This window comes from Protopterus annectens, chromosome 1.part1 (genome assembly GCF_019279795.1).
Source record: "Protopterus annectens isolate FY-2018-M chromosome 1.part1, PAN1.0, whole genome shotgun sequence".
Taxonomy (NCBI): Eukaryota; Metazoa; Chordata; order Ceratodontiformes; family Protopteridae; genus Protopterus; species Protopterus annectens.
In genome coordinates this window covers 507,220,612-507,246,192 of record NC_056726.1, presented here as the reverse complement: position 1 = coordinate 507,246,192, position 25,581 = coordinate 507,220,612, and the positions used below count along the sequence as shown (strand labels likewise).

The 25,581-nt window shown below is 43.9% G+C and overlaps 1 protein-coding gene across 1 annotated transcript in view; it reads left to right on the top strand.

The window, feature by feature from the left end:
- Positions 1-25,581, top strand: part of AHI1 (Abelson helper integration site 1) — a 2,471,520-nt gene that overhangs the window by 426,571 nt on the left and 2,019,368 nt on the right. Inside the window, exon 7 of the mRNA XM_044087109.1 lies at positions 472-567. Within this exon, the coding sequence (XP_043943044.1) occupies positions 472-567 (96 nt within the window). The remainder of the gene's footprint in view (positions 1-471; positions 568-25,581) is intronic.

The following is a 25,581-nucleotide window of genomic DNA, read 5'->3' as shown; positions in this document are numbered from 1 at the left end:
TCATTCTTCTGTCTATTGATGTCATTGGTTTTCATTATTTTACTGTATGTGTGTCTTCTTACAACACAATGCTATTTTACGTTTGGACTGGTTATTTATGTTCACTTCTTCACCTGGTTAACAAATTTAAATAATTAAATGAAGAGGTAAACAACTCACTGATAGATTTTGATCAATTGAATGGAGTGCAAATCCTAGACACTTTTTGTATTTGCCTGTTCTGTGGTTTCTCAGTCTGTAGTTCTGAAAAGTGTAAACAGTTCTGATAATCTTTACTCTTCCCATTTTGTAGTTTGTACTTCTTTGCTTGCTAACAACAGTTTGATTGTTAGAACTTATTCCTGATAAGAAAAGTTTATCTGGCTTTCCAAAAGCAGTTTGTGTGTGTGTGTGTGTGTGTGTGTGTGTGTGTGTGTGTGTGTGTGTGTGTGTCTATGAATGTTTTACTTTTTTTTTTTCTCAAATCGATAGGTGCTTGATTTATTATGCTCAGATGAAGCCAAAGCCAACTTTGATGTTCAGAATCAAGAGCAAAGATTTTGCAAGATCTCCTGGGCATTTTTAAAGGTAAGGATCTGAAACTATCTGTACATTTTAAGTGAACCATGCATACATATGTTATCTTGGTTTCTCAGTCGTAGCACTATAATCTGAACCCCTGTGACTAGCACTTGCTCTAGAACCTGCTGGAAAGCAATAGGAAGCCTTAAACTAATACAAGCACTCAACTCTCCTTGTTAATAAGGAGAAACTAATCGTAGGCACTAAGCAGCCTATAATTGCAAAGTACCTTGCAAAGGTAAGGGAAAACAGCTCTTGTACTTTACAAAAAAGCACCTAAACAGGCATGTCCAAGGGTCAGCTTCCAATGATTTCTCCTGCCTACCCGGTGAATCTGGGCATACTGGGGCAATGCAGCAACTGCCTCATGTATACAGACAACCCTCTCATCCTACCACCCAACACTACAACCTGCAAGAGATGCACTTGCATAGCCAAACTTGAAGCAAAGCTCTCTCCAGCCAAGATTGTGCTAGACAGTCAAGAGGAGACAGTCAAGAGAAGGTTAACACCTACAGTACACCTCAAGCAACTCATAGCCCTTCAAAACCCATACCATCAACATCCACATAGCAACACTAAACCCACATATGCGGAGGCCCTTATTATTAACCTGCCCAAGCAACAAGGACTTCAGAATCTGAAACGGAAACAAACACCAGTCACAACCAAAGTGACACATAGCTCACAACACCAGTGTGCCACCCAACAACGGCCCCTAAGGCAAGACAACGTACCCATCAATTTAGTCATAGGTGACTCTATAGTCAGGCACACGGATGTCCCACTCACCAGGCTGAACAAGGAGAAAATTACAGACAGCTGCCTGTCTGGTGCCAGGATCCGCCACATAATGCATGCACTCAAGTCACTCCACAACAATTACAAGTACGACTTTGTCATTGTCCATGTTAGAGTGAATGACTTGAGACTTACCTCCCTGGACTACATGAAAAGAGACATGGAAGAGCTGTTGGATCATGTGGCCCAGGCAGGTATGACCCTAGCCCTTAGTAGCATCCTGCCTTCGCCCAGAATGACACCACACTATAAGGACAAAATGATTGACTTCAACAATTGGCTAAGCTTCTGGTGTCATTCAAAGGGGATCCAGTATCTGTCTGCCTGGGACGACATGATCGACAAACCATGATGCTTTGCCAGAAATGGTCTCCACCAGTTACCCCTGGGATTCAGGTTACTGGCTAAAGCTCTTTTCACCCCTATAGTGCCTTTTTTATGCAAGGTTCAAAGGACAAAACCACCACCGTAACAGATACAAGCATGCAAAATCTGAAGGTAATGCCACTCAATGTTAGAAGTCTAAACCTCAAAATGCCCTCTCTTGAGGCACTCCTAAAAATGGAGAACATTGATACCTGTGCAGTAACTGAGACCTGGTTCAAGGCTCCAGAGAGCACCCCTGCAATACTAGGCTACAACTCTTACCACACTTTTCTGCCACCAAACCAAGACCAAAACACTAAAGGTGGAGGAATGTCCATATTCACCAAGGATAGTCACACCTCCAGGCTAGTTGCCCAACACAGTGCATCTGAAATTCTCCAGGTGCAACTAGCACTAGTTAAGACTGCAGTCCAAATTGTAGCTTGCTACAGAGCACCCACCATGCCCCAAGATTCTCACTACACCTTTCTGAACATACTGGAAACTATTAAGATACAACCAAACACCCTAATACTGGGTGATTTCAACTACCCCGTCTTTAACTGGGAAAACTACTCTGGTACCAGCACCTTTTCCCAACGGTTCTTGGAATTCATAAATTCCAACTCCCTGGATCAACTAATCCATTGTCCCACCAGGGGCTCCAATATCCTAGACCTGGTCAGTACCAACATGGGAGATAGATGCTTCACACCAGTGGTCACCCCCTCATTGGTCAGGTCTGACCATAAGCAAATCACCCTTTACATCCACATCCCACCACCCCAGTAAGGAAACCTCTGTAAAAAACTTCTCCAAAGCCAACTTCATGCTACTCAAGTCTGAAGTGACAAACTTCATGACACTCCTGCAGATTGGGGCTGAAAGTTCGAATGCTGAATCCCTACAGTAAGGCACTGTATGAGAACATCCACTCGTGCATGAATCGTGCCATCCCAAATAGAACCAAGACGATCTCCTCCAAAAAAAGGAAACCAATTTGGTGGTCCCCTGCCGTAAACGAACTATACAACAGAAGAAAGTGTTGCAGAAAAGAGGAAAATCCCAGGATGCAAAAAAAACTCCCTTACCAGCCTCAGTAAGAAGCTGAGAGCCCTCATAAAATCCTTCAAAGCTAGTTACGAAAATAAAATTGCCAAAGACCACCACAAAGCATTGTGTAGTTATGTTAAGAATCTAAATAGCAATGCTCAGATATGCGCTGAGCCACAACAAAATGACATTAAATATACTGATCCCAAGGATATTGCCAATATCCTGGCAGATCGATTTAGTGCCAACTTCACCTCCCCTCTCACCCCCCTAAACGGCCCTATCAAAATACCAAACGATTGCCAAATTCCGGTAATCACAGCCACACCGGTAGAAACCACACTCTCCAAAGCTAAGAATACAGCATCCATGGGACTAGATGACATCCCAGGCTGTGTACTACATGAATTACAAAATGAACTGGCACCTCACCTAAGTGTCATGTTTAATCATAGCCTCACCTCAGGCTTCATGCCCACTGAGTGGCACACAGCTACAGTTATCCACTCCACAAGGGGGGATCCACCTTGGATCCCGGGAGCTACCGTCCCATCAGTCTGACGAGCCTGATCTGCAAGGGCAGGAACGCATTATCATGGAACTTATAAACAAAGACATTAGCAACCTTCAAACACTAGACTACACCCACTTTCGGTTCGTGACGGGCCGATCTTGTCTCCTGAACCTGATTGACTTCTTCAAATCAGTCTCCAGAGCTGTGGACAAGGGTAAGGTGGTCCACACAGCATATCTGGACCTCGCCAAGGCCTTTGACAGCATCCCCCACTCTGGAATCATAGATAAACTTAAGCTGGGCATAAATCCCACGTCACTCGATGGGTTGCCAACTGGCTTACTAACAGAACTCAGACTGTAAAAGTAGCCGACTCCAAGTCCAGCTCCAGAAAAGTGACAAGTGGAGTACCTCAGGGTTCAGTCCTAGGACTGCTCTTGTTTGGCATCTACTTCTCTGAAGTACAGGCCAACACTAAGGGACTCTGGCTAACAAAGTTTGCAGATGACTGCAAACTGGGAGCCATTATTGAATACCCAAATTATATGGACATTCTACAAAAGAGTCTTACAGAAACAGATGCTTGGTGCCAGAGCCACGGGCTCAAGCTTAATGCCAAGAAGTGTATAGTTAATCCCTTTGGGAAAAATCATATACCCATGAATCACCACATAGGTGGCAGTACACTAAACACCGAAAGTGTGATGAGAGACTTAGGGACACAGGTGGACAGTGGTCTCATCTTCGATAACCACATCGCCACAACAGTCAGGAAATCCTTCTATGTGGCACACCTCATCACTAAGGGCTTTTCATCCAGAAAAAAGGTGGTCCATTGTCCCACTGTACTCATCCCTCATTAGATCCATTATAGAGTACAATGCCCATTTTGGTATGTACCTCACAAGACATCTGCAACAGCTGGAAAGGCCGCATAAATACCTCACTAAAAGAATCACAGGCCTAAAGCAGATGCCCTATGCTGACCATCTAAAAAAACTCCAGCTATACTCTGTGGCATATCGTCTACTCAGAGGCGATCTCTGCTTAACATACAAGGCCATGTCAAACCCTGAGCTGTTGGACATGCTCCACCTAAAGAAATCCCAATCCCTCAGAGCCACACACTCCAGGGATCTAAACCTTGTCATCACAATTAACAAAACGTGCTGGAGGGATAGGTTCCTGACCCAGAGACTCCCCATACTCTGGAATAGACTGCCCACACATGTCAAGCAGAACGCCTCCTTGGCCCTCTTCAAAAGGAACCTTAATGATTGGATGGGAGATAGGAAATTTACCCCGGGGATCACGTCACTTGCCCTGCTAGACAGGAGTCCAGGGAAGAAAATATAGTGGGAAGAAATATCCAGGGAATTGTTATGGCTAGGCTTGTATAGGCCCTACGGCCGATAGCCTAGTACCAACCTATGAACCTATGGTCTCCAGAGTATGCATTTATATCTTGGATTTAAGGTTTGCAGGAATTGTTGAACCTCAGTTGCATCTCTTCTTACTCATTTGTCTGATTGTTTCCATCTAATCTGGCTCCTTGCTTCATTGAAAAGTATTTGAGAGATGCAGGTCCAAAATAAAAGATTTTGTTTTAAAATCCTGTACTTTAAAGATTTCAATTCAGTGTAATCAATATTTATATTTTTACTCCTGTTATAAAATTAGATCCTGTAGCTAGTTTCCTTTATTTTTCAGATGTGTGAGTAGATCATATAATTTTAGTTTGGTTAGTAGTTTCATAGAGGCTGCTAAATACATCATCTGTTGGATGTCATTGAACAAAACTGTTGGCATTTCTTTTCTCTGCTCACACAGGTTGTTTTGTGTATATGACTTTCTAGATAACAAACTATGGGCTATGCTGCTTTGCTAATGATAAGCAAAAGAAAAAGAGAGGCAGAAACTGATAACTTGACTTACCTAAGAGTAGAACTTGATGCATCTTAATAAAAGTCTTTAAGAGTAGAATTAATGTTAAAATATGTACTATAACTCTTCCATTATTTTGTGAGATACTTTATTTTTTCCTAGGCACTTTTTCACTCTATGCCTGCCAAATGCCAACTCACCTCCTAGTGGTGTTGAGCCCTTTTATTCCTCCATCATTGTGGTTCCACAGCACAATGATAGGAACCTCTCAGAGGGGGCAGTTGTGCAGCCAGCCATGGAGTGGTTTATACATTTGCTAGCATCTTCTGATACTTGCAAAAAGAGTGTTGTAGGCTGCAGCTGTGATTGTTTGTACTTTAACACTTCAAATATAAAATGTTAGAAGCTGTCTCTTATGAAAAATAAATATTTAGTTCTTATGTTATAATAGCAAAATAAATATACGATTCTGATGTTGATTTGTCAGCTAAAACATATTATTGCAGGGATTCAGAGATGGCCCAGCCGCACAAAGCAAGGTTGTGTTAAAAAGGACCCCTTTAATGCAATTGCAGAAATCAGAGGTTTAAGATTTAGAGGCACATCAGTTAAACGGTTCCCTATTATAAGACCGAAGACGCATTCTTTTGAATGTGTCTTGGTCGAACTGAAAAGCCTGAAATGGCAAAATATCTAAGTGACTTTTGAGCGAATTCTTTCCCTGGCAAAGAATTTGCTTAGCCGCTTTGTTACTTTGCTGTTTTCGGCACTGTACTGCGGTCCCAGAGTTGGTATATTTAAGTAGGAGGGTTGGTGTGGGGGGGTGAAGCACCACACTTAATGTAATGTGATAAGTGTTATTTATTTATTTTTTTGTTGGAACAGCGAATGTGAAGTTGTTAAATCTCGCCGTTTATTCTCACTGATGGTTTTGGAGCCAATTCTCGGCTCCAACACGGCTGATAGCAAAGCTAAAGGTTTGCCAGTAGCTCGAGACCAAGCTCCTTATCCCACAATGTACTGCTGGAATTACCCCAGATCTAGTTTGCCGCGGCAAGAGAGATCTCGGTGATCCAGCTAGCTCGGACCATTTGTGAGAAAAAAACAGCAAGTTTTGATAAAAAAAAAAAAAACCTTTCTTTTTGTCTTAGATATTTTCATATAGATAGTTGTGTGTTAGTGTTAAAAATTTTAATAATAGAATCTGTAGTTTCGGATTGTTAGTGCCCTGTTGGGTTAGTTGTTTTGTGTGGGCCTTTTAGCCCTGTTTAGAGTTATTAATTTCTATTTTCAAATAGGGTTTTTCTCTGTGGGCCTCTTTAGCCCTGTATTTGTAAAATATAGTTAATTGCTATAGATAGTGCCCGGGTTGGGCTTAGTTGCTTTCTGGGTCTTTACAAGGAAAGTAAGGACTTTACTGTATTAGTTTTTCAGTATACTGGTTTGTTTTACCTTTACTATGTCGGATGACAAGGAAAAGTCCCATCCTAAATCGGGATTCAAGAAATGCCCAGATTGTGGGCAGAAAATGTCCATAACTGACGGACACATTCAATGTGTCTACTGTCTGGGGGTTAAACACCTCCAAGACACTTGCAGCATTTGCCATTCCTTTTCTTCAAGAGTCCTCTTGGAGAGAAGAAGGAAGCTAATAGACAGGGGATTACTGCAGCATTCCTTTTCTGAGGTGTTGAGTAGCCATGAAGGTACTAGCACGTCCTCCAAATCCACAAAATCTTCAGACCCCAAAGTGGCAAAAAAGGCAAAAACTTCAGAGGGAGGGTCATCGGTTCCAGAGACCTCAGAACCGAGTGTACCTTTGATTTGGAGCCAGCTCTCAGTATTGGAGCAGGTCTCTGAGGTTCCCTCTTCTCCTCTGCTCCAGTCAGCACCTTCGGTGCATTCATCTAAGTCCTCAGTCAGCTTTTCAGATTTGGACATGGATCGGTTAGTGCAGAAGCTTTTACAGGCACCAGGACTTGCCAAATTGTTGTCGGCCCCGACCAGCTCGTCGGTGCCGAAGACCATGGAACCGGATTTGTCTACTCCTCCTCCAAGCCTTACTGGACTCTCGGGAGCCAAAGGAAACTGAACCGATGATTGTCAAACCTTTGGAGCCAATACCCGCACAAGTGTTATCGGCTCCATCTACTAATATGTCCTCGGCACCAACCGAGGACTCTAGGAGCTGACGCTCTCTCATCGGGTCCGGGGAGGATAGTCGGACCGATTTGTCGGTGCCGACTCTTCCTCTTGGGGCTTTGGCTCGGATGAGCTCAGGTCCTACCTCGGGCTTGAAGTCCATGGTCTCAGTGCGGGAGGATCAAGACGGTACTTTTGGGTCCGTCTACTCCTTCTCTTCAGAGCCATAGTGCCTTCGATGCTGTGAGGAGAGTCCTGTCTCCAAAGACAACGTCAGCATCGGTTCGGCCTTCCCTCTCCCCTCAACTCCTGTGTCTGCTTCTTCGTCTACCGGTCCCCCTAAGCGTAGAGACCCTGAGCCTCAAGTACCCCTTTTAGGGCATCCCCTGCTCTTCTGAGACCTCCCCAGATTTCCCCACTGAGGAGGTGGCCAGGAAGAGACTGTGCAAGAGGAGGCACTTAGACTCCCCACAGGAGTCTTTGACATCTGACATGGACTTGGATGAGTCAGAAGGGTCACCTCGAGCCCCCCTCTGAGGATATCTCCTTTGCAGAGATACTAGAGATCCTTAGTCAGAGGGGCGATTGGCAGTCCTAAGACCCCTACTGACGATGAGTCCATGCTCTTGAAGGCTTTTGGGTCTCAACCTTCCACTTCTTGGGTGTCTCCGCCTTACGACGAGCTCATGGAACTGATCTCTCATAAGGTGTGGGAGTCACTGGACGCCATGGAACCTGTTCCTCGCAAGCCAAATAAATTCATGTCTGCCCCAGTAGACAAGCCATTTTTGACAAAGGGAGTGCCTGTTGATGCCATGGTGGTAGCTACAGCCACCAAAAAGTAAGTTTCTGAGACATCCGCATCTATCCATCCTCCTAACAGAGATTCTAGGATCATGAATAGATATGGGAAACGCATGTTTAGTTCAGCGACTTTTTCTCTGCGATCACTGAACTGCTTAATCCATTTTACGAGACTACAAAGAGATCTCCTGAAAGAGCTAGGAGATACTAGGGTACGGTAGCTGCAGGGGTGGCTGACAAACTTAACGCCCAGCTCTCTACCCTAAACTCAGTGGTAAACTCATCCATGCGTCTCATATCCTATGCAGTTGATGGTTCGAGTAGAGCTGCTAGTTCGGGCATTGCTCTTCGAAGACAAGCCTGGATGCATCTCTGTTCCTTTGCGGAACCCTTTAAGTTTTCCTTTATCAACACCCCATTCAATGGCTTATCACTGTTTGGGCCTAAAATTAAAGGAAACTTTAACCAGGTGTGAGCAGGAAGGCAAGACCTTATCTGCCGTTGGAGTCCATTTTTCTACCCCTACTCGGCCCTACCCCAAGGGCCCTAGGGGAGGGAAAATGTGGTTCCAAAAAGCACAGGGAGCCTTTCAGGACACATGTGGAGAAACCCCCCTCTAGAGGCAGAGAAGGGGGTTATAACCGAAGATGCCACTCCCGCGGCAGAGGGGTTCACAGCAACAGGGTGACAGCGGTCAGTTCTCAGGTCAGCCCTACCAGCGCCCCTGAAAGGGGGCCCGGCTGTTCGGCTCTGGAGGCAGTCGGGGGTCACTTGTCTTTGTACCCAGAAGCCTGGCTAAACATCAGATACATGGGTACAAAGCATCATTTCCAGAGGATATTTCATACTGTTCTCTACCCCTCCCATTCCTGTAAACAGAATCCCAGATGTTCCACCCAGTCTCAGGGAGCAAGCAATCGTAGAGGTCCACAGATAGAAAAAAAGAGTCATCTAACCAGTCCCAGCAGACCAAGTTGGATTTGGAACTTACTCAAGATTCTTTTTGGTACCAAAGAAAACAGGGGACTGGAGACCTATCTTGGACCTCAGCAGACTCAACCAGTTCGTAAAGAAAGAGAAGTTCCAAATGGTCACGCTTCAGTCCATTCTTTCCTTCCTAGGGAAAGGCGATTGGATGTGCTCCATAGATCTCAAGGACACGTACTATCACATAAAGATGAACAGGCGCTCCAGAGATCACCTGCATTTCCGGCTGGGAGCCAATCATTGCCAGTTTCGAGCCCTGCCCTTTGGTCTTACTACAGCCCCCAGAGTGTTCACCAAATGCATGGCAGTGGTTACGGCTCACCTGAGACGTCTAGGATTCCAGGTGTTTCCATACCTAGATGATTGGCTCCTCACCGCTACCACCAGGCATCAATTGAGTCAGGCAACACAATACACTCTGACACTCTGCCATCAATTAGGCATTACAATCAACTTGGAAAAGTCTGCCTCATCGCAGCATACCATTTTTATAGGAGCAGAGTTAGATACCTCAACTACCACTCTACACCTTCCAATCAAAAGAGTCTCACTTCTCCGCCTACATGTCAACTCACTGGTGTCAAAGAACAAAGCTACAGCAGCAGAGGTCTTGAAGGTGCTAGGTTTGATGGTGGCAGCAATCCTGGCTATACCACTCGCAAGGATGCATATGCAAATTCTTCAATGGCTCCTCTTTGCTTAGTGGTCGTACCAGAAACTACCGATGCACCACATGATTCTCATCATGGATTCTTGCAAGAGAGACCTTCGGTGGTGGTTGACGTCTCTTCATGTCACAATCGGAAGACGCTTTGTTCCCCCCCCCCCCCCAGTAGCCACTGTGACCACGGACGCTTCCCTGATAGGGTGGGGGGGGTATGTTCAGGGAAAGACTGCCCAAGGCACATGGACAGATCAAGAATCACATCTGCACATCAGTGTTCTAGAGTTGAGAGCGGTATTTCTGGCGTTGCAGTACTTTTCAGGGCTCTCTTCCTCTAGGAACTATTGCAATTCAGATGGACAACATATCCGTAGTCTTGTACTTGAACAAGCAAGGCGGAACCAAGTCTTACCCCCTTTGTCGAGAAGCCCTCAGGGTCTGGCAATGGGCTGTGTTGTCCCAGCATTTTCTGTTAGCAACGCACATCCCGGGGACATCCAATGTGATAGCGGACTAACTCAGCAGGGCGATATTGCTCCATCACAAGTGATCTCTCAAACAACAGGTTGCGGAGTTGATTTGCGCAAATGGGGCCAGCCTTGCTGTGACCTCTTTGCCAGCCACATCATTTCAAAATTCAGAAGCTACTTTGCCCTAATACCACCTCCCGGTCATCCCCCGAGAGATGTACTTTTACACGATTGGCCCCTGGGTCTCCTTTATGCATTCCCACCCTTCACATTGATACCCAGATTTTTACAGAAAACAAAATCACTGGGAAGGACTGTTATCCTCATAGCCCCCCTACTGGCCTCAACAGATTTGGTTACCATTTCTCCACCATCATCTGTTGGAAGATCCATGGATCCTGTACCCAGTTCCGGACCTTCTGACGCACCCATCAGGGGACCTCCATCCTTCACTGCAGTCCCTAAAACTGACTGCTTGGCTAATCCACTTCCCCTAATTGCCAGGCTTCATTCAATTTCAGAAGATACAAGACAAATTCCCTTATCTTCTCACAAGCCATCTACCAGGAAATTATACAGCAGTAAATGGAAAAGGTTCTCAATTTGGGCCAACATGCAGAAAATTGACCCTTTCCGAGCTCCACTATCATCCATTTTAGAATTCTTGACAAAGAATTTTAAGGAACCGGCAGTAGCTGCTACATTTTGAGTCCAGTTAGCTGCCATCTCAAATTTTCACCTTGGGTTTGGTGGCTCAAATGTTATGGGCCATAAATTATCTAAGACTTTTCTTAAAGGTGTTCTTCACATGTGACCTCCTATCAAAATTCCCTCTTCTCCCTGGAATTTATACTTTATGCTGTCTCAAATTATTCTTCCCCCTTTTGAACCAGCATCTTCTTGTGATCTCAAATATTTATCCTGGAAAACTATTTTTTCTAGTGGCCATTACTTCTGCCCGCAGAGTGTCAGAACTTCAAGCATTGTCTGTCAGACCACCTTACATGATTTTCCATGCTGATAGTGTATCTCTCAGAACAAACCCCTCATTTTTACCTAAAGTCTGTTCTGAATCAAATATCAATCAGGTCATTGAGTGTCTTTTTTCCCAACCACTCTAACAAATTGGAATACATGCACCAACTTGATGTACACAGACAGCTCAGATTTTATCTTGGCAGAACTAAGGATATTAGAAAATCAGATCAACTTTTTGTATCCTTCTCAGAAGCCAGAAAAGGCAATCCAGTGGCTAAAACAACCTTATCTAAATGGTTATCAGATTGTATATCCTTTGTTTATGAGAATGTGAACATGCCATTGACACACAAACCTAAGGCTCATTCTACCAGAGCCGTTTCTCCGTCTTCTGCTTTTCAAGCTAAATTGCCCCTTGACAATATATGCGCTGCAGCCTCTTGGTCTAAGCCTCATACCTTTATCACACATTACAAAGTAGATAAGGCTTCCAGGGACAGGTCTTACTTTGGTTCCACAGTACTGAAGAACATACTTCCATGATCCACCCAAGACTGAGGGTGCTAGGGACGCTACCCATCAGTGAGAATAAACGGCGAGATTTAACAACTTCACATAAAGAAGTTATGTACTTACCATAACGTTCCATGTGAGTTTATCTCGCCTTTATTCTCACGTCCCTCCCTCCTTCCCCTTCCTGGCTGACTGTTGACTTAGAGGCTAGTACCATCCTGGTTATTCAATATTTCTTCTTCCCCTTCAGGAAGTGTTTCTTTATAAAAATAAATAAAAGGATATATATATATATATATATATATATATATATATATATATATATATATATATATTTTTTTTTTTTACTCGCATCAAACAAGATTTGAGGTAATTCCAGCAGTGCATTGTGGGATAAGGGGCTTGGTCTCGAGCTACTGGTAAACCTTGAGCTTTGCTATCAGCCGTGTCGGAGCCGAGGATCAGCTCCGAACCCATCAGTGAGAATAAAGGCGAGATAAACAACTCAGTGAATGTTGTGGTAAGTACATAACTTCTTTTTTTTCCCTAGGGAAAAAAAAAAATCACTGTTCTGACAGTTCAAAATTGTAAGCTTTCGCTTACATAGGGTCGATTAATCACCGTTCCCTTTTTTTAAGCGTTCGGTGATCTAATATAGACCCAGTTAAACTGAGAATATAACCTCATTGTTAGCTAATTTGAATGCCACTTAATCACTCTGTGGTTACCACAAGTGCTAACAAGCACAAGATAATCACTGCCAGTGGCCCATGCCTTGCGTTGGCACAGGATCCCCTCTCCTTCCTGCCCAAACACACATGTACATATTCAGGCATACACGCCTTCATATATCTTACTTTTCTCTGAATTTACAGAATGTCCCTGACATTGTCTGTTTTCAGTTATCTTTTTAAGCATGAATAATTACTTCAGTCATTAATGCCAGACATTAAAATTTCATTCTTCTCATTGTTCATAATAAGTTTTGTGTCGCAAATTGTTCTATTAACATTGTTATTGACTTAGACTAATGGTTAAAATTCACAAAAACATCACCAAGACAGTGCTTGCTGGATACCAGAAACTCAAAGTACCAAATGTTAAAATTCCCTCGTGGCTAGTGTTCCCCCATACATCTTCCATGCTGCAAAACCAGTAGTTCTGTTAACTTTTGAGGTGACTTAGCATAACATTTTAAAGTGTCTGGTGTCTAGTGTCTCACCCACAGTACTGCAGAAATTGCTCATTAGTCAAGGGGAGTTTAGGGATATGGCACACATTCACTGACATTACCACACAAATACATGGACCTCACTGTACATCACCCAATTACAGGCACTTATACCCACACCTACCCCACGTATCCCTCAACAAATACCTGTACTTTGACCACCCAGACAGACAGGCAGAAATACACACACACACATTGGATGCCACTTATACATCTGCATACACTCCCACATGCAGCCACACAAGTACACACTCACGCTCCTCTATGAATTGCTTGGCCATCTAAATCGCTTACCACAGGCAGTCCTTGGGTTGAGCACATAACTAATTTTCATTTGTCTCTCTCCCAGAATGCCTTATTTGCATTTACATTAGGCCAGAGAGACAGCCCACTGCAGTGATGTACCTCATCAAGGAAAAGCACTGAGGTAGAACTGTCTTTGAATCAAAAATGGCTGCTGCCAGAAGAAAAGAGGCTTTACCTGTGGCAGAAATGTTTCTGAATCTGTGAGAATGTGTATATATTTGTCGTGAACTGAATGTTGCAAAAGTGAGTTGTGTACTTGTTATGTAGGCCTGCAAGTGGTCTCTGCCACTATAGGACGGTTTCACTCTAACAAATATTGTAGCAAAATTGTGAGGAAATGTATTACAACTTCTTGCTATTCACTGCAGTTAGAATGTGGTTTTATGCTCAAAAGCATGTATACAACTTCATTGTCATGTTGTATTTGAGTGGTAGCATGCTAACATTTTTTTCAGTAACAGTAAATTTCACACACTAAAGAAGTAGATAAGAATATGTTACATATGATACAATGTTAAATCAGCATAAGCATGTGCTGGGCATGTATAGCATTCCCCCACTCTGCAGAGATATATATACTCCTCATGTAAAGTTGCAGCTTTGTAGACTGTCGCACCAAGATGTCTGGGTAGGCCTCCATTTGGTGCTTGTGTGTAGGAGACAATATCTCAAGCTCTCCTGCAAAATGTTTGTGTAGAAGATAATATCTCCGACACTCCTGCAAAATGTTCATCATTAGATCACTGATTCAATAGTCTTAGTTATATGAATTATATCCTACTAAGTATATAACCAATCAGTTTCCAAAGCTTAAGAGCACCTTCCACACTCCCAGACTAATAACCAGCTCAAGCAGAGTTGAAGAGAAAGAGTAATTTTAGTGCCAAGTTCTTCAGAGCTTTCCCTTTGCCAAAGAGTGCTAGGTCAGCTAACACTTTTCCTTTGCTGCGGAGATAAGTTCCTTACAGGGAAAAAAAGCTTCTGCATTTGATTTTTATGACAGAAGGTGAACATTTTCTGTGAACTTGTTAATGTTAAGTTGTCAATCTCACCTTCGTTCTTGCTGGATGGGTTCGGAGCCTATCCTCGGCTCCGACTCGGCACTTGCTAAGCTCGAGAGCTAATTTTACCAGCTCGAGGCAACCCTATATCCCATGATGCAAGGCGGAGACTACCCAGATCTCGTTTGCCGCTTCGCTAACGAGGTGCCTTCTTTTACCAACTCTAGGTAAGTGAATAGTTTTTGAGACTTTTTGTCTACCCCCCTTTAAATTTATATATATACTTGTGTTTTGTTAACCTTAACGACTTACTTTAAGCCTATTCCCTTCAGTGTTCCCTTTTTTTTGAGTAATTTATTCCCTTTCCCTAGCTTAGGCCTTAGGCCTTCCCCTGCCTAAATTTTTTCCTGTCAGGGATTGTTTGTGTATGACTGTGTGTTATCCCTGTTTATTTTAAATTGTTGGATTGAGTGTTTTTGTGTGTGTGTTACTGTATTGTGTTTCCTCGACACAGTTATGTCGAAGGACACTAAGGTCTCAGGCTTCAAGAAGTGTGACTCGTGCTGTCAGAAGATGTCTCTGACAGACGGTCACACTTCTTGTGTTTATTGCCTGGGACCTTTGCACCTGCAGGACTCTTGTGCTATCTGTCATGCTTTCAGCCCAAGAGTCCTGCAGGAGCGAAAAAATAAGCTGATATTAATGGGCTTATTGAAGCCCGAGAGCTCCCCAACTAAGTCGGCGCCGGGGAAGCCCTCAAAACCTGTTAAGCCTTCGGCTGAGACTTCCAAGCCATCGGCTTTGGGTTCACCCTCACCAGGGTCGAGATCGGCTCTGGCCGGAGCCAATCCTTCCACCTTACCAGTCTCAGTATCGGCTCCATCCAGCGCTGATACTGTCCAATCCAGACATTCAGTGTCAGCTCCGTTGGCTCCATCGATCTCAAAAAAAGAGATCTCGATCCCCTTCAGTGGAATCCATACATTCGGCTCCGAGATCATCCTTGCTGTCGGAGCGGAGCCATCGGAGCCGTTCTTCTCTGTCGTCCAGGCTGTCTGATCACGACCTCGAGAGAGTGGTGAGTAGACTATTAAAGTCTCAGGCATTGGCCGAAATACTCCATAGCCCATCTCAACAGACGGTAGCTATTTCACATCCACCAAACATTCCTCCTACGACTCTCTTACAGAGCTCGGAGCCGGAGCTCCTCGGAACCGGCACCGTTGTGGCTTCGGAGCCGATACCACCCCTTTCGGCTCCATCGTCCTCTGCTCCGATGGAACCTTTGCACCTGCAGGACTCTTGTGCTATCTGTCATGCTTTCAGCCCAAGAGTCCTGCAGGAGCGAAAAAATAAGCTGATATTAATGGGCTTATTGAAGCCCGAGAGCTCCCCAACTAAGTCGGCGCCAGGGAAGCCCTCAAAACCTGTTAAGCCTTCGGCTGAGACTTCCAAGCCATCGGCTTTGGGTTCACCCTCACCAGGGTCGAGATCGGCTCTGGCCGGAGCCAATCCTTCCACCTTACCAGTCTCAGTATCGGCTCCATCCGGCGCTGATACTGTCCAATCCAGACATTCAGTGTCAGCTCCGTTGGCTCCATCGATCTCAAAAAAGAGATCTCGATCCCCTTCAGTGGAATCCATACGTTCGGCTCCGAGATCATCCTTGCTGTCGGAGCGGAGCCATCGGAGCCGTTCTTCTCGGTCGTCCAGGCTGTCTGATCACGACCTCGAGAGAGTGGTGAGTAGACTATTAAAGTCTCAGGCATTGGCCGAAATACTCCATAGCCCATCTCAACAGACGGTAGCTATTTCACATCCACCAAACATTCCTCCTTCGACTCTCTTACAGAGCTCGGAGCCGGAGCTCCTCGGAACCGGCACCGTTGTGGCTTCGAAGCCGATACCACCCCTTTCGGCTCCATCGTCCTCTGCTCCGATTTCCTCCTTGACACCTTCATTGGAGGGATCCGGGCGTCTGGTCTCTCTCGTCAGCTCCGAGGGGGCGAGTGTCATCGGACCCTTGTCCGACCCCGTTCTCCCTCTCGGAGCTTCGGCGTTGGTGAGCTCGGCCCCGACATCTGCCTCGGAGCCTTCCCTCTCGGTGAGGCCTGGGGTTCCTATCTCTTCAGAGCGGGAACTTTCTGGTCTCTCTGACGGGGGAGCCTTCAAGGTGATGAGGAGTGTACTAGCCCCTGGGCTTAGTCAACGGACAGTTCTATCAGCTCCTCCCACTACAGTGCCTGCTGACGTCTCTTCCCACTCTCTTGCTCCCGGACCCAGAGATCCAATGCCTCAGGTTTCCCCATTGGGAATATCTTCCTCTTCCAAGGCTTCTCCTGATCCGTCAGGTGAACCCCCATGTAAGAGGACATGTAAGAGGAAACATCTAGACTCCCCGGAGTCTACTACATCAGATACTGACCTGGATGAGTCGGAGGGATCCCCAAGGTCCTCCTCTGAGGATGTCTTATTCTCAGACATCCTTGAACTCCTTAAGCAGAGGGGGAACTGGCCCTCCCTTAATCCTTCCGAGGACGAGTCAGTATACCTGGAGGCGTTCGGATCTCGACCCTCCACCTCCTGGGTGTCTCCGCCTTTTGACCCTCTTATGGAGGTAGTGGCTCAGAAGGCGTGGATGGCTCCGGATTCGGTGGAACCTATCCCTAGGAGGCCTTAAAAATTTATTACGGCCCCAAAAGATAGACAATATTTAACAAAGGGTGTACCAGTTGATGCCATGGTGGTGGATGCTGCCACCAAGAAGGAATTAGCTGATCCTTCAGTACCTGTCCATCCTCCTAACAAGGATTCTAGGACTATGGACAAGTACGGCAAGCAGATTTTGTCTTCAGCGACTTTTGCCATGAGATCGCTGAACTACTTATGCCACTTCACCCGCCTTCAAAGAGATGTTCTTAAAGAGTTGGGAGAAGTTTTACAGGATCCGTCAGCTGCTGGGTCTCAGGATAAGATTAGCTCACAGCTAGGAATCCTTAACTCCATTGTTAACTCCTCCATGTGGCTCATTTCTTATGCAGCTGATGGAGCGAGTAGGGCCGCAGGCACAGGAGTGGCTTTAAGGCGTCAGTCCTGGATGTGGCTTTGTAATTTTGCAGACCCCTTGAAGGCGTCCTTCACAAACTCCCCCTTTGATGGGTCGACCTTGTTCGGTCCTCAAGTGAAAGACACTTTGACTAGATGCGAACAAGATGGCAAGACTCTTTCTGCCGTAGGAGTCCATTTCTCCACCCCTTCAAGACCTTACCCCAAAGGACAGAAGGGAGGGAAAATGTGGTTCCGCAAATCTCAAGGAGTCACGCCTGACGCACGAAGTCAGTTTACCCCCAGAGGCAGAGGGGGTAACAATAATAGACGCCGCCCTAGGGGCAGAGGTGGTCCGCAGAATCAGGGTAGCAGAGAGCCTCTTTCTGACAAACCCTTCCAGCATCCCTGAGATGTTGCTCGATTGTCCGCCTTCAGAGGCAGTCAGGGGAAAATTATCGCTGTACCCAATAGCCTGGCTTTTCCTTTCTCAAGACAAATGGGTACAGTCAGTTATATCCGAGGGTTACAAAATTCCCTTTATTCAAACCCCAATTCAACAAAAGGGAACCCTTCCAGATGTTCCACCCGGTCTAAGGTAACTAGCAGTACTAGAAATATCAAAACTGCTAGTAAAAAGAGCCATCCAGCCAGTCCCAGCGGACCAAATAGGATCCGGAATCTACTCAAGGTTCTTTTTAGTTCCAAAAAAGACAGGGGACTGGAGACCAATATTAGATCTGAGCAAACTCAACAAGTTTGTAAAGAAATCAAGATTCCGGATGGTCACGCTTTAGTCCATTCTGCCCTTTCTGGGCAAGGACAATTGGATGTGCTCGATAGATCTTCAGGATGCGTACTATCACATAAAAATTCACAGACGCTCCAGAAGATTTCTCTACTTTCGGCTGGGGACCAGTCACTTCCAATTCAGAGCCCTGCCCTTTGGACTCACTACAGCCCCCAGAGTGTTCACCAAATGTATGGCAGTGGTTACGGCTCACCTGAGACGTCAAGGATTCCAGGTGTTTCCATATCTAGATGACTGGCTTCTCACTGCCACCACCAGGCATCAGCTTCTCCAAGCCAGAAATTACACCATTCACATTTGCAGAGGGCTAGGAATTTCTATAAATTTCGAAAAATCTGCCTTGTCGCCTTGTCAATCTATTACTTTTATAGGCGCAAGATTGGACACCGTACAACTTTCAGCAAAGTTAACAGACCAAAGGATCTTGGACATTCAAAGACACGTCCAGGTGATTCTTCTCAGCAACAAAATTCAGGCCAGATTTGCTCTGAAGGTATTGGGTCTTATGGCGGCCGCCATAACACTTCTTCCCTTTGCCCGCTTTTACATGCGTCTTCTACAATGGATGCTATTCACCCAATGGTCTTTTCAACAACTTCCCATGCATCACGAGATCATAGTAACTCCAACTTGCAAAAGGCATCTGACTTGGTGGATATCGTCCCCTCAAATCCATCAAGGCAGACCTTTTGTTCCTCTTACCCCGGTTGCCACGGTTACATCGGACGCTTCCCTGATCGGGGGGGGGGGCATTATCAGGTCAGAATGGTCCATGGCACTTGGCAACCTTTCGAATACCATCTGCACATAAATGTTCTGGAGATGAGAGCGGTGCTTTTAACGTTGCAAGCCCTCAACGACTCTCTTCCCCTGGGAACTATTGCAGTCCAAACGGACAATATGTCCGTAGTGTGGTATATAAACAAACAGGGTGGAACCAAGTCCTATCCACTGTGTCGAGAGGCTCTCAGACTTTGGCAATGGGCAATCTCCTCTCACCGGTTTCTGATAGCAATGCACATCCCCGGGAAATCCAACATCATAGCGGACAGATTGAGCAGAGCTATTCTCATGCCTCACGAGTGGTCTCTCAAACAATCAGTGACGGAAGAGATTTTTCAGAAGTGGGGCCTTCCTTGCTGCGACCTTTTCGCTACACCTCAAAACAGCAAATGCCCAGACTTTTTCTCTCTCTTTCCCCTTCCAGGCCATCCCCCCAGAGATGCTCTAACCCAAGATTGGCCCCGGGGACTTCTTTATGCCTTTCCCCCTTTTCCGCTGATACCTCAGCTAATTCAGAAAGCAACCACCTTGAGAGCCAAGTTGATTCTCATTGCCCCTTATTGGCCTCGACAGATATGGTTTCCGTTCCTACATCATTATCTCTTGGTACAGCCATGGCATCTGGACCCGGTTCCAGATCTTCTGACCCACCAGTCGGGTCAACTGCACCAGTCCATACCTTCTCTCAACCTCACTGCTTGGTTGCTCCACTTCCATCCTTAGCCAGGCTTCCTATGATTTCTAATCCTGTCGGGATATCATAGTAGCTTCCCTAAAATCTTCTACCAGAAAGATTTACACTAGTAAATGGTGACGTTTCTCTTTCTGGGCAAAAGCTAGGAACATAGACCCCTATACTGCTCCAATTCATTCGGTATTGGACTTCCTAGCTGAGATTTTTCATTCAGGATCCTCTTCTTCCACAGTGAAAGTTCAACTGGTAGCCATTTCAAATTTTCATATAGGCCTTTTGGACCACAACATTATGTCACATAAACTTTGCAAGGCATTCCTTCGAGGTATCTTTTTATTGAAACCTCCGATTAGAGACCCCCCACCACAGTGGGATCTAAATTTAATTTTAACATCCTTGATTCTTCCCCTGTTCGAACCTGCAGCTGCCTGTTCTTTGAAATTGCTTTCTTGGAAGACACTTTTTCTAGTTGCCATTACTTCTGCCAGGAGAGTATCTGAGCTTCATGCTCTCTGCATTCGTCCTCCCTATTTAATATTCCACAAAGATAGGGTATCTCTAAGGACTAATCCGTCTTTCTTACCAAAAGTGGCATCGCAGACGAGCCTAAATCAATCCATTGATCTTCCAGTATTTTTCCCGAATTATTCTGATAGAGCAGAACAAAAGTTACATTGTCTTGATGTTCACCGCCAGCTCAGATATTATCTGGACAAGACAAAAATTTTTAGGAAATCTGATCAACTGTTTCTATCCTATGCAGAGAACAGGAAAAGCCTTCCAGTTTCTAGGCCTTCCAGTTTCTAAGGTAACTTTATCTAGATGGCTGTCTTCTGTGATCACTTACATTTATCAGCTCAGAGGCAAAGAGTTGATTTCTAAGCCAAAAGCCCATTCTACCAGAGCTCCAGCTACATCTACAGCTTTTCAAGCTAGACTTCCAATAGACACTATTTGTGCAGCAGCCACATGGGCCTCTCCTCATACCTTTGTTTCACATTACAAATTAGACTTGGCCTCCAGAGACAGAGCGAATTTTGGTTCCACCGTTCTCAAGAGTCTGTTCCATTGAGCCACCCAGGATAGAGGTGCTAGGGATGCGGTCCCATCCAGCAAGAATGAAGGCGAGATTGACAACTTAACATTTAGAAGTTATGTACCTACCATAATGTTCCATGTTAGTTGTCTTCTCTCGCCTTCTTTCTTAAGGCCCCCTCCATCCCCTAGCCTGGTCAGACCGGGAAGATTATGCATCTTCTATTAAGAGGTTATTCCCTTTTTCTAGCTGTTCAACTTCTAGTGTCACTAGATTAGGTTGATCCTTTCTAGAGGGTTATGATGTTATTTAGTATTGTTATTTTTCTTCCTCCTCTTCAGTTGGAAGAAAATATTACTATTTCTTTTGCTACCAAACGAGATCTGGGTAGTCTCCGCCTTGCATCATGGGATATAGGGTTGCCTCGAGCTGGTAAAATTAGCTCTCGAGCTTAGCAAGTGCTGAGTCGTAGCCGAGGATTGGCTCCGAACCCATCCAGCAAGAAAGAAGGCGAGAGAAGACAACTAACATGGAACGTTATGGTAGGTACATAACTTCTAATTTTTATGCAAGGAAAAACTGTTTTTATAGACTGCCACATGACTTTTAGTAACTTTTTAACAGAAGCATTACTTTTTACTTTTGAGAGGAAAAGTTGTTAAAACTAACTTAAAATTGTTTTTTTTTTATTAGTAAAAATTTATTTTTTGGGCTGAGATACATGCGTAAAGTAATTTTTAGTGTTTCTCTTTTTTTGGTGGAAAAGCCAACTTTTTTAATACTTACTACTGCTGCCAGGCTTTCCCCAGATTTAGGCATATTTTTTGGCTTTACCATGGACCACCCCACCAGTTTTTCAGCTTCTGTTTTTCCCACCAGAAAAATAAAACTATTTCTAAGTATCCTTTGGCACTTCATGGGGAATTTTCAATTGCTTCAGCCACAGATGGGTCTGCTATGACTATTTCTGGTTCCTTGTACCATTTTTGGTTTCCTCTGGTATAGTTCCCACCGCCACCATAGACCTGATGTTAGACACATCCTCTGTGGCTGTTGGAGTGCCCCTGATGGGAGATGGAGATGCATACTGGGCAATTTTTGAAGAAGGAGCATGGAGTTCCTCTCTATCTAGCCAAAATGGATTGCTTAGCCCTTGGGAGGTTTTGCATGCCAAAAGTGGATCGGCTTCTTCAAGAATTTCTGTCAAAAGGAAGAAAAACAGTAGACATGTCTTCACCGGTCTCATTTACTTTGAAAATGAGTGATTTAGTGGGCTTAGCTCAGGGTTTAGTTCAGGCTCTTCACCTTCTCACTTCGGATTTTTGTGGTAAAAGAAAATGGGAATTTTCACTATCTGAGGATGTTCAAGAATTTGAATAATACAGTGATTGTAAAATGACAGCTTCTGTTTTCCTTCCTCAGTTTCAGATTCTGATGAGAGTGTTGCTTCTGACAACCCTGTTGGAAGGATTTTCTTTTTCTGAAACAATGTCTTGAATGAATAATTTGTTTCAGTGTGGGAATGCAAAGATTTTCCACTGTCTTTAAAGAAATATGATTTATTGTAATGGGAATTTCATGGGCCTACTTCAGTTCCTCCTTTTCTTTCAGCATTGACGAATTACAGCCTATAACTTGCCTGACAGCCAACTTACTGCACCTAGGAAAGCAGATAGATTATATAAAATCCCTCAATTTTGTAAGTTTTTTCTAACCCCAGATCAGACCCAGCAGTGATTTCATTGGTAAACCTAGCTGCTGCTAAATATGTAGTTAATCCAGTCCCTCCCCTTCTGACAAGGATGGGAAAGTCTTTGAAAGGTTTGGGGAAAAGTGTATTCTTCTGTAGTACTTTATTTTAGAATTTTTAATTAAGTTTCTGTGAAAATATAAGGAACATTATGGCATTTTTTCTCATAAAAACAGGTAAACAAGTTCCACAACAAATTGATAAATCCAAAAAATGGAAAAAACAAGTGGACAGCTAAAAGTCCACTTATTTACTGAAGTAGTAAATCCACATTAAGATGAAAGCGCTTAATGTGGATTTACTACTTCAATAAATAAGTGTACTTTTAGCTGTCCATTTGTTTTTTCCGTTTTTTGGATTTATCTTTTTCCTCATGTGAGGAAAAAACATATTTGTATAATCTTATTGCTTCTGTATCTCAAGTTGTTACACAGCTTGAAACGTGTTTATGATTCCTGTGATGACACTTTCACTGTTGCTTCTACTGAAACTGTTATGAGGAGGTTTGCTTGTTTTTGTACTCAAAATCTTCCTGAGGATGCTAAAGCTGCCATTGGACAGTCTAACAAGTCGGAATGACTGTCTTCAGAATTCAGTCACCCAAGCCCACCCTGGAAAGCCTTTATTTCCTTCCCAAAATCTGAACCTCATTTATCTCTTTGGCAACCGATAGTTTCAGACAGATACGTTCTGACAGTGATTCATCATGGATATTAATGGCAGTGGGAATCTCTCCCTCCTTTTCGGGGAATTCCTCCTTTGCCGTCAGATCTAATTTCTTTTTGCCCATCTATCATTCAGCATCTGCTGTCTAGAGGGTGGACTGATAGAAGCTGTATTTTCTTCACAGATAGGAACAGGCTTTAATTCTGGTGCCTAAGAAATAAGCTTCATGGAGAACAGTCCTAGGTCTTTCCTTTTTAAATCTTTGTAAAGAGCCGAGCTTTGGTAATAAATTATTGCAGACTGACAGGTATTCACATTTCTCTTAGATGACTTGCCTATCTTTGCAGGGTCTTTTTCAAAGTGTTAGGAATTTCTCAATTGGGTAAGAGATTTCCTGCACAAACAGGTTTCAGGAGAACATCCCAGCATCTCTTTTGACTCCTCAAAGGATTGTTTTCCTATGTCTAGAGCTATGAGTCTTTCCACTCAAACAAAAGTCTCAGTCCATTTGTTTTTCAGGATTCTGGCTGTCATGGCATCTGTGATTTTCTTGATTCCTCTGGCAAGAATCCTCATGAAAAAAATTCAGTGGTACTTAAAATCTGTACAGTCTCAACATCATCATCCACTTCAGCTTTGGAGTTTATGAAAAGAGAGATTCTCTAGTGGAGAGATCAATTATATCAGAATCTAGGTCTCCCATTTTCTTTTCTCTTCCAAATCTAGCACAATGTGTAACAGCAGAATCCTCAGACATTGCTTTGGGAGCAGTGTCTATGGAGATAAAATTGCAGGGTCTTTAGAACAAAAAAGATCAAAACACTAACTTAAAAGCGATGTCATCAATGCTGTCAACTCTCTCAATCATCTGTGGTCCCCAGAGCCACTACAAGTGATTACAGACAACACCAAAGTTATCTTTTTAATAAACAAACTAGGGAAAAAACAGAGCTTCTGTTTTTTAGAAAATAATTTTCTTACCTTAGCTGGGCAACTATTAAAGGGCTTTTAATCCTAGTATTCAGATATCCTTACCTGAGAGCAAAGTGACTAAAAAAAATTTCTGAGGAAAATCTGTCAAAGATTCTGATATAGGCGACAACAAGACTTCTTCTCCTGTAAATTCCCAAACCCATAAATCTTAATTCTGAGGAAATATGGTTTTCTACCTCCTTTGTGGGACATTTATTTCTCTCAAACTATTTCCAGGATGAATGAGGTATTTTAGTGGGAACAGGTGGATGTTTCCCCTGAAATGAGAAGATAATTTAATATGTTACCAGTGGATGTACCTCATTCTACACCCACCCTTCCGTTTTTGCCAACCTAAGATGGTCTGTTCAGTGCTGCCTGTAATAATCCTGACTTTCAAACTTCAATCCCAAAAAGAGAGGCTAGACTTTATAAAGCACCACAAATTATTACAATTTTGGTTTCTCATCTTACAGCTGATCCATCTGCTATATTAACCTTTCTGCCAGCTAACAACATACCCTAAGTCACTTCCAACCTCTCCTTGGTGGACAAGGTGTAGGGTGGATTTAGTAAAAGTTTCCTTTTCTTCCATTTTAGCATATGGAATTCTTAACTACTGGGCACATATGTGGAAGTTTGTTTTATTTTGTGCGGACAGTTTGAATACAGGGAAGACTCTACCTCACTTCCCACAGATGATTTTTCCTTTCTGGATCCTATTGTTTCTAATCTTTCTCAAGTATTTAAACATGTTTTGAAGAATGTGTATGATTGTGCAGATACTGTGTCTAGGGGGAGTCTACTTCATTTGATCGAAAGACCATTTGACCTAAACCCATTTGATCGAAAACCAGTATTCAAGGCATAAAACTGGGATTTGTCCCCCTCCCCAGTGTCGTGCGACCCTGGAATTGGTAAATATAGTTAGGGGGGTTTGGGGGCCAACGCCCCCCACCTAGTTGCCTTTAAAAGAAGAAAATAACACAAAAAGTACAGATTTTAAACAATAATAGATAGGGGGCTTTGCCCCCCACACTCACACCCCTAACTATATATACCAACTCCAGGGTCGCACGACATTGGGGAGGGGGACAAATCCCTGTTATTTGCCTTGAATACTGGTTTTCGATCAAATGAAATTTCGATCAAATGGGTTTAGGTCAAATGGTCTTTCAATCAAATGAAGTAGACCCTTCTAGGGACACTAATGCTGCTATAGTTTTGAAGAGATATGCCCGAGTACACACCCAAATTTTAAATTCTGCTTTAGATAAGGAGGTTTTGTTTGGCTTTTCTGCTACTTGGGTCCCCAAACAGAAGCCAGTTTAGGGAGTGTCTGAGATTCTCACCCTTTACAATCTCCCAGATCTTCTTTTCTTTTTATGAAGCAAAACAAGCAATCCCTGCCAATTCAAGGTAAATAGTGCACAATAATGTAATGGCAGAAGGGAAACAACAAGAAACGAAGATAATTTCCAGAAAAAGAATAGTATAATACTTCAGAATGGCTATGACAGCATTCTCTCCCCTAGCCTATCATCTCCTT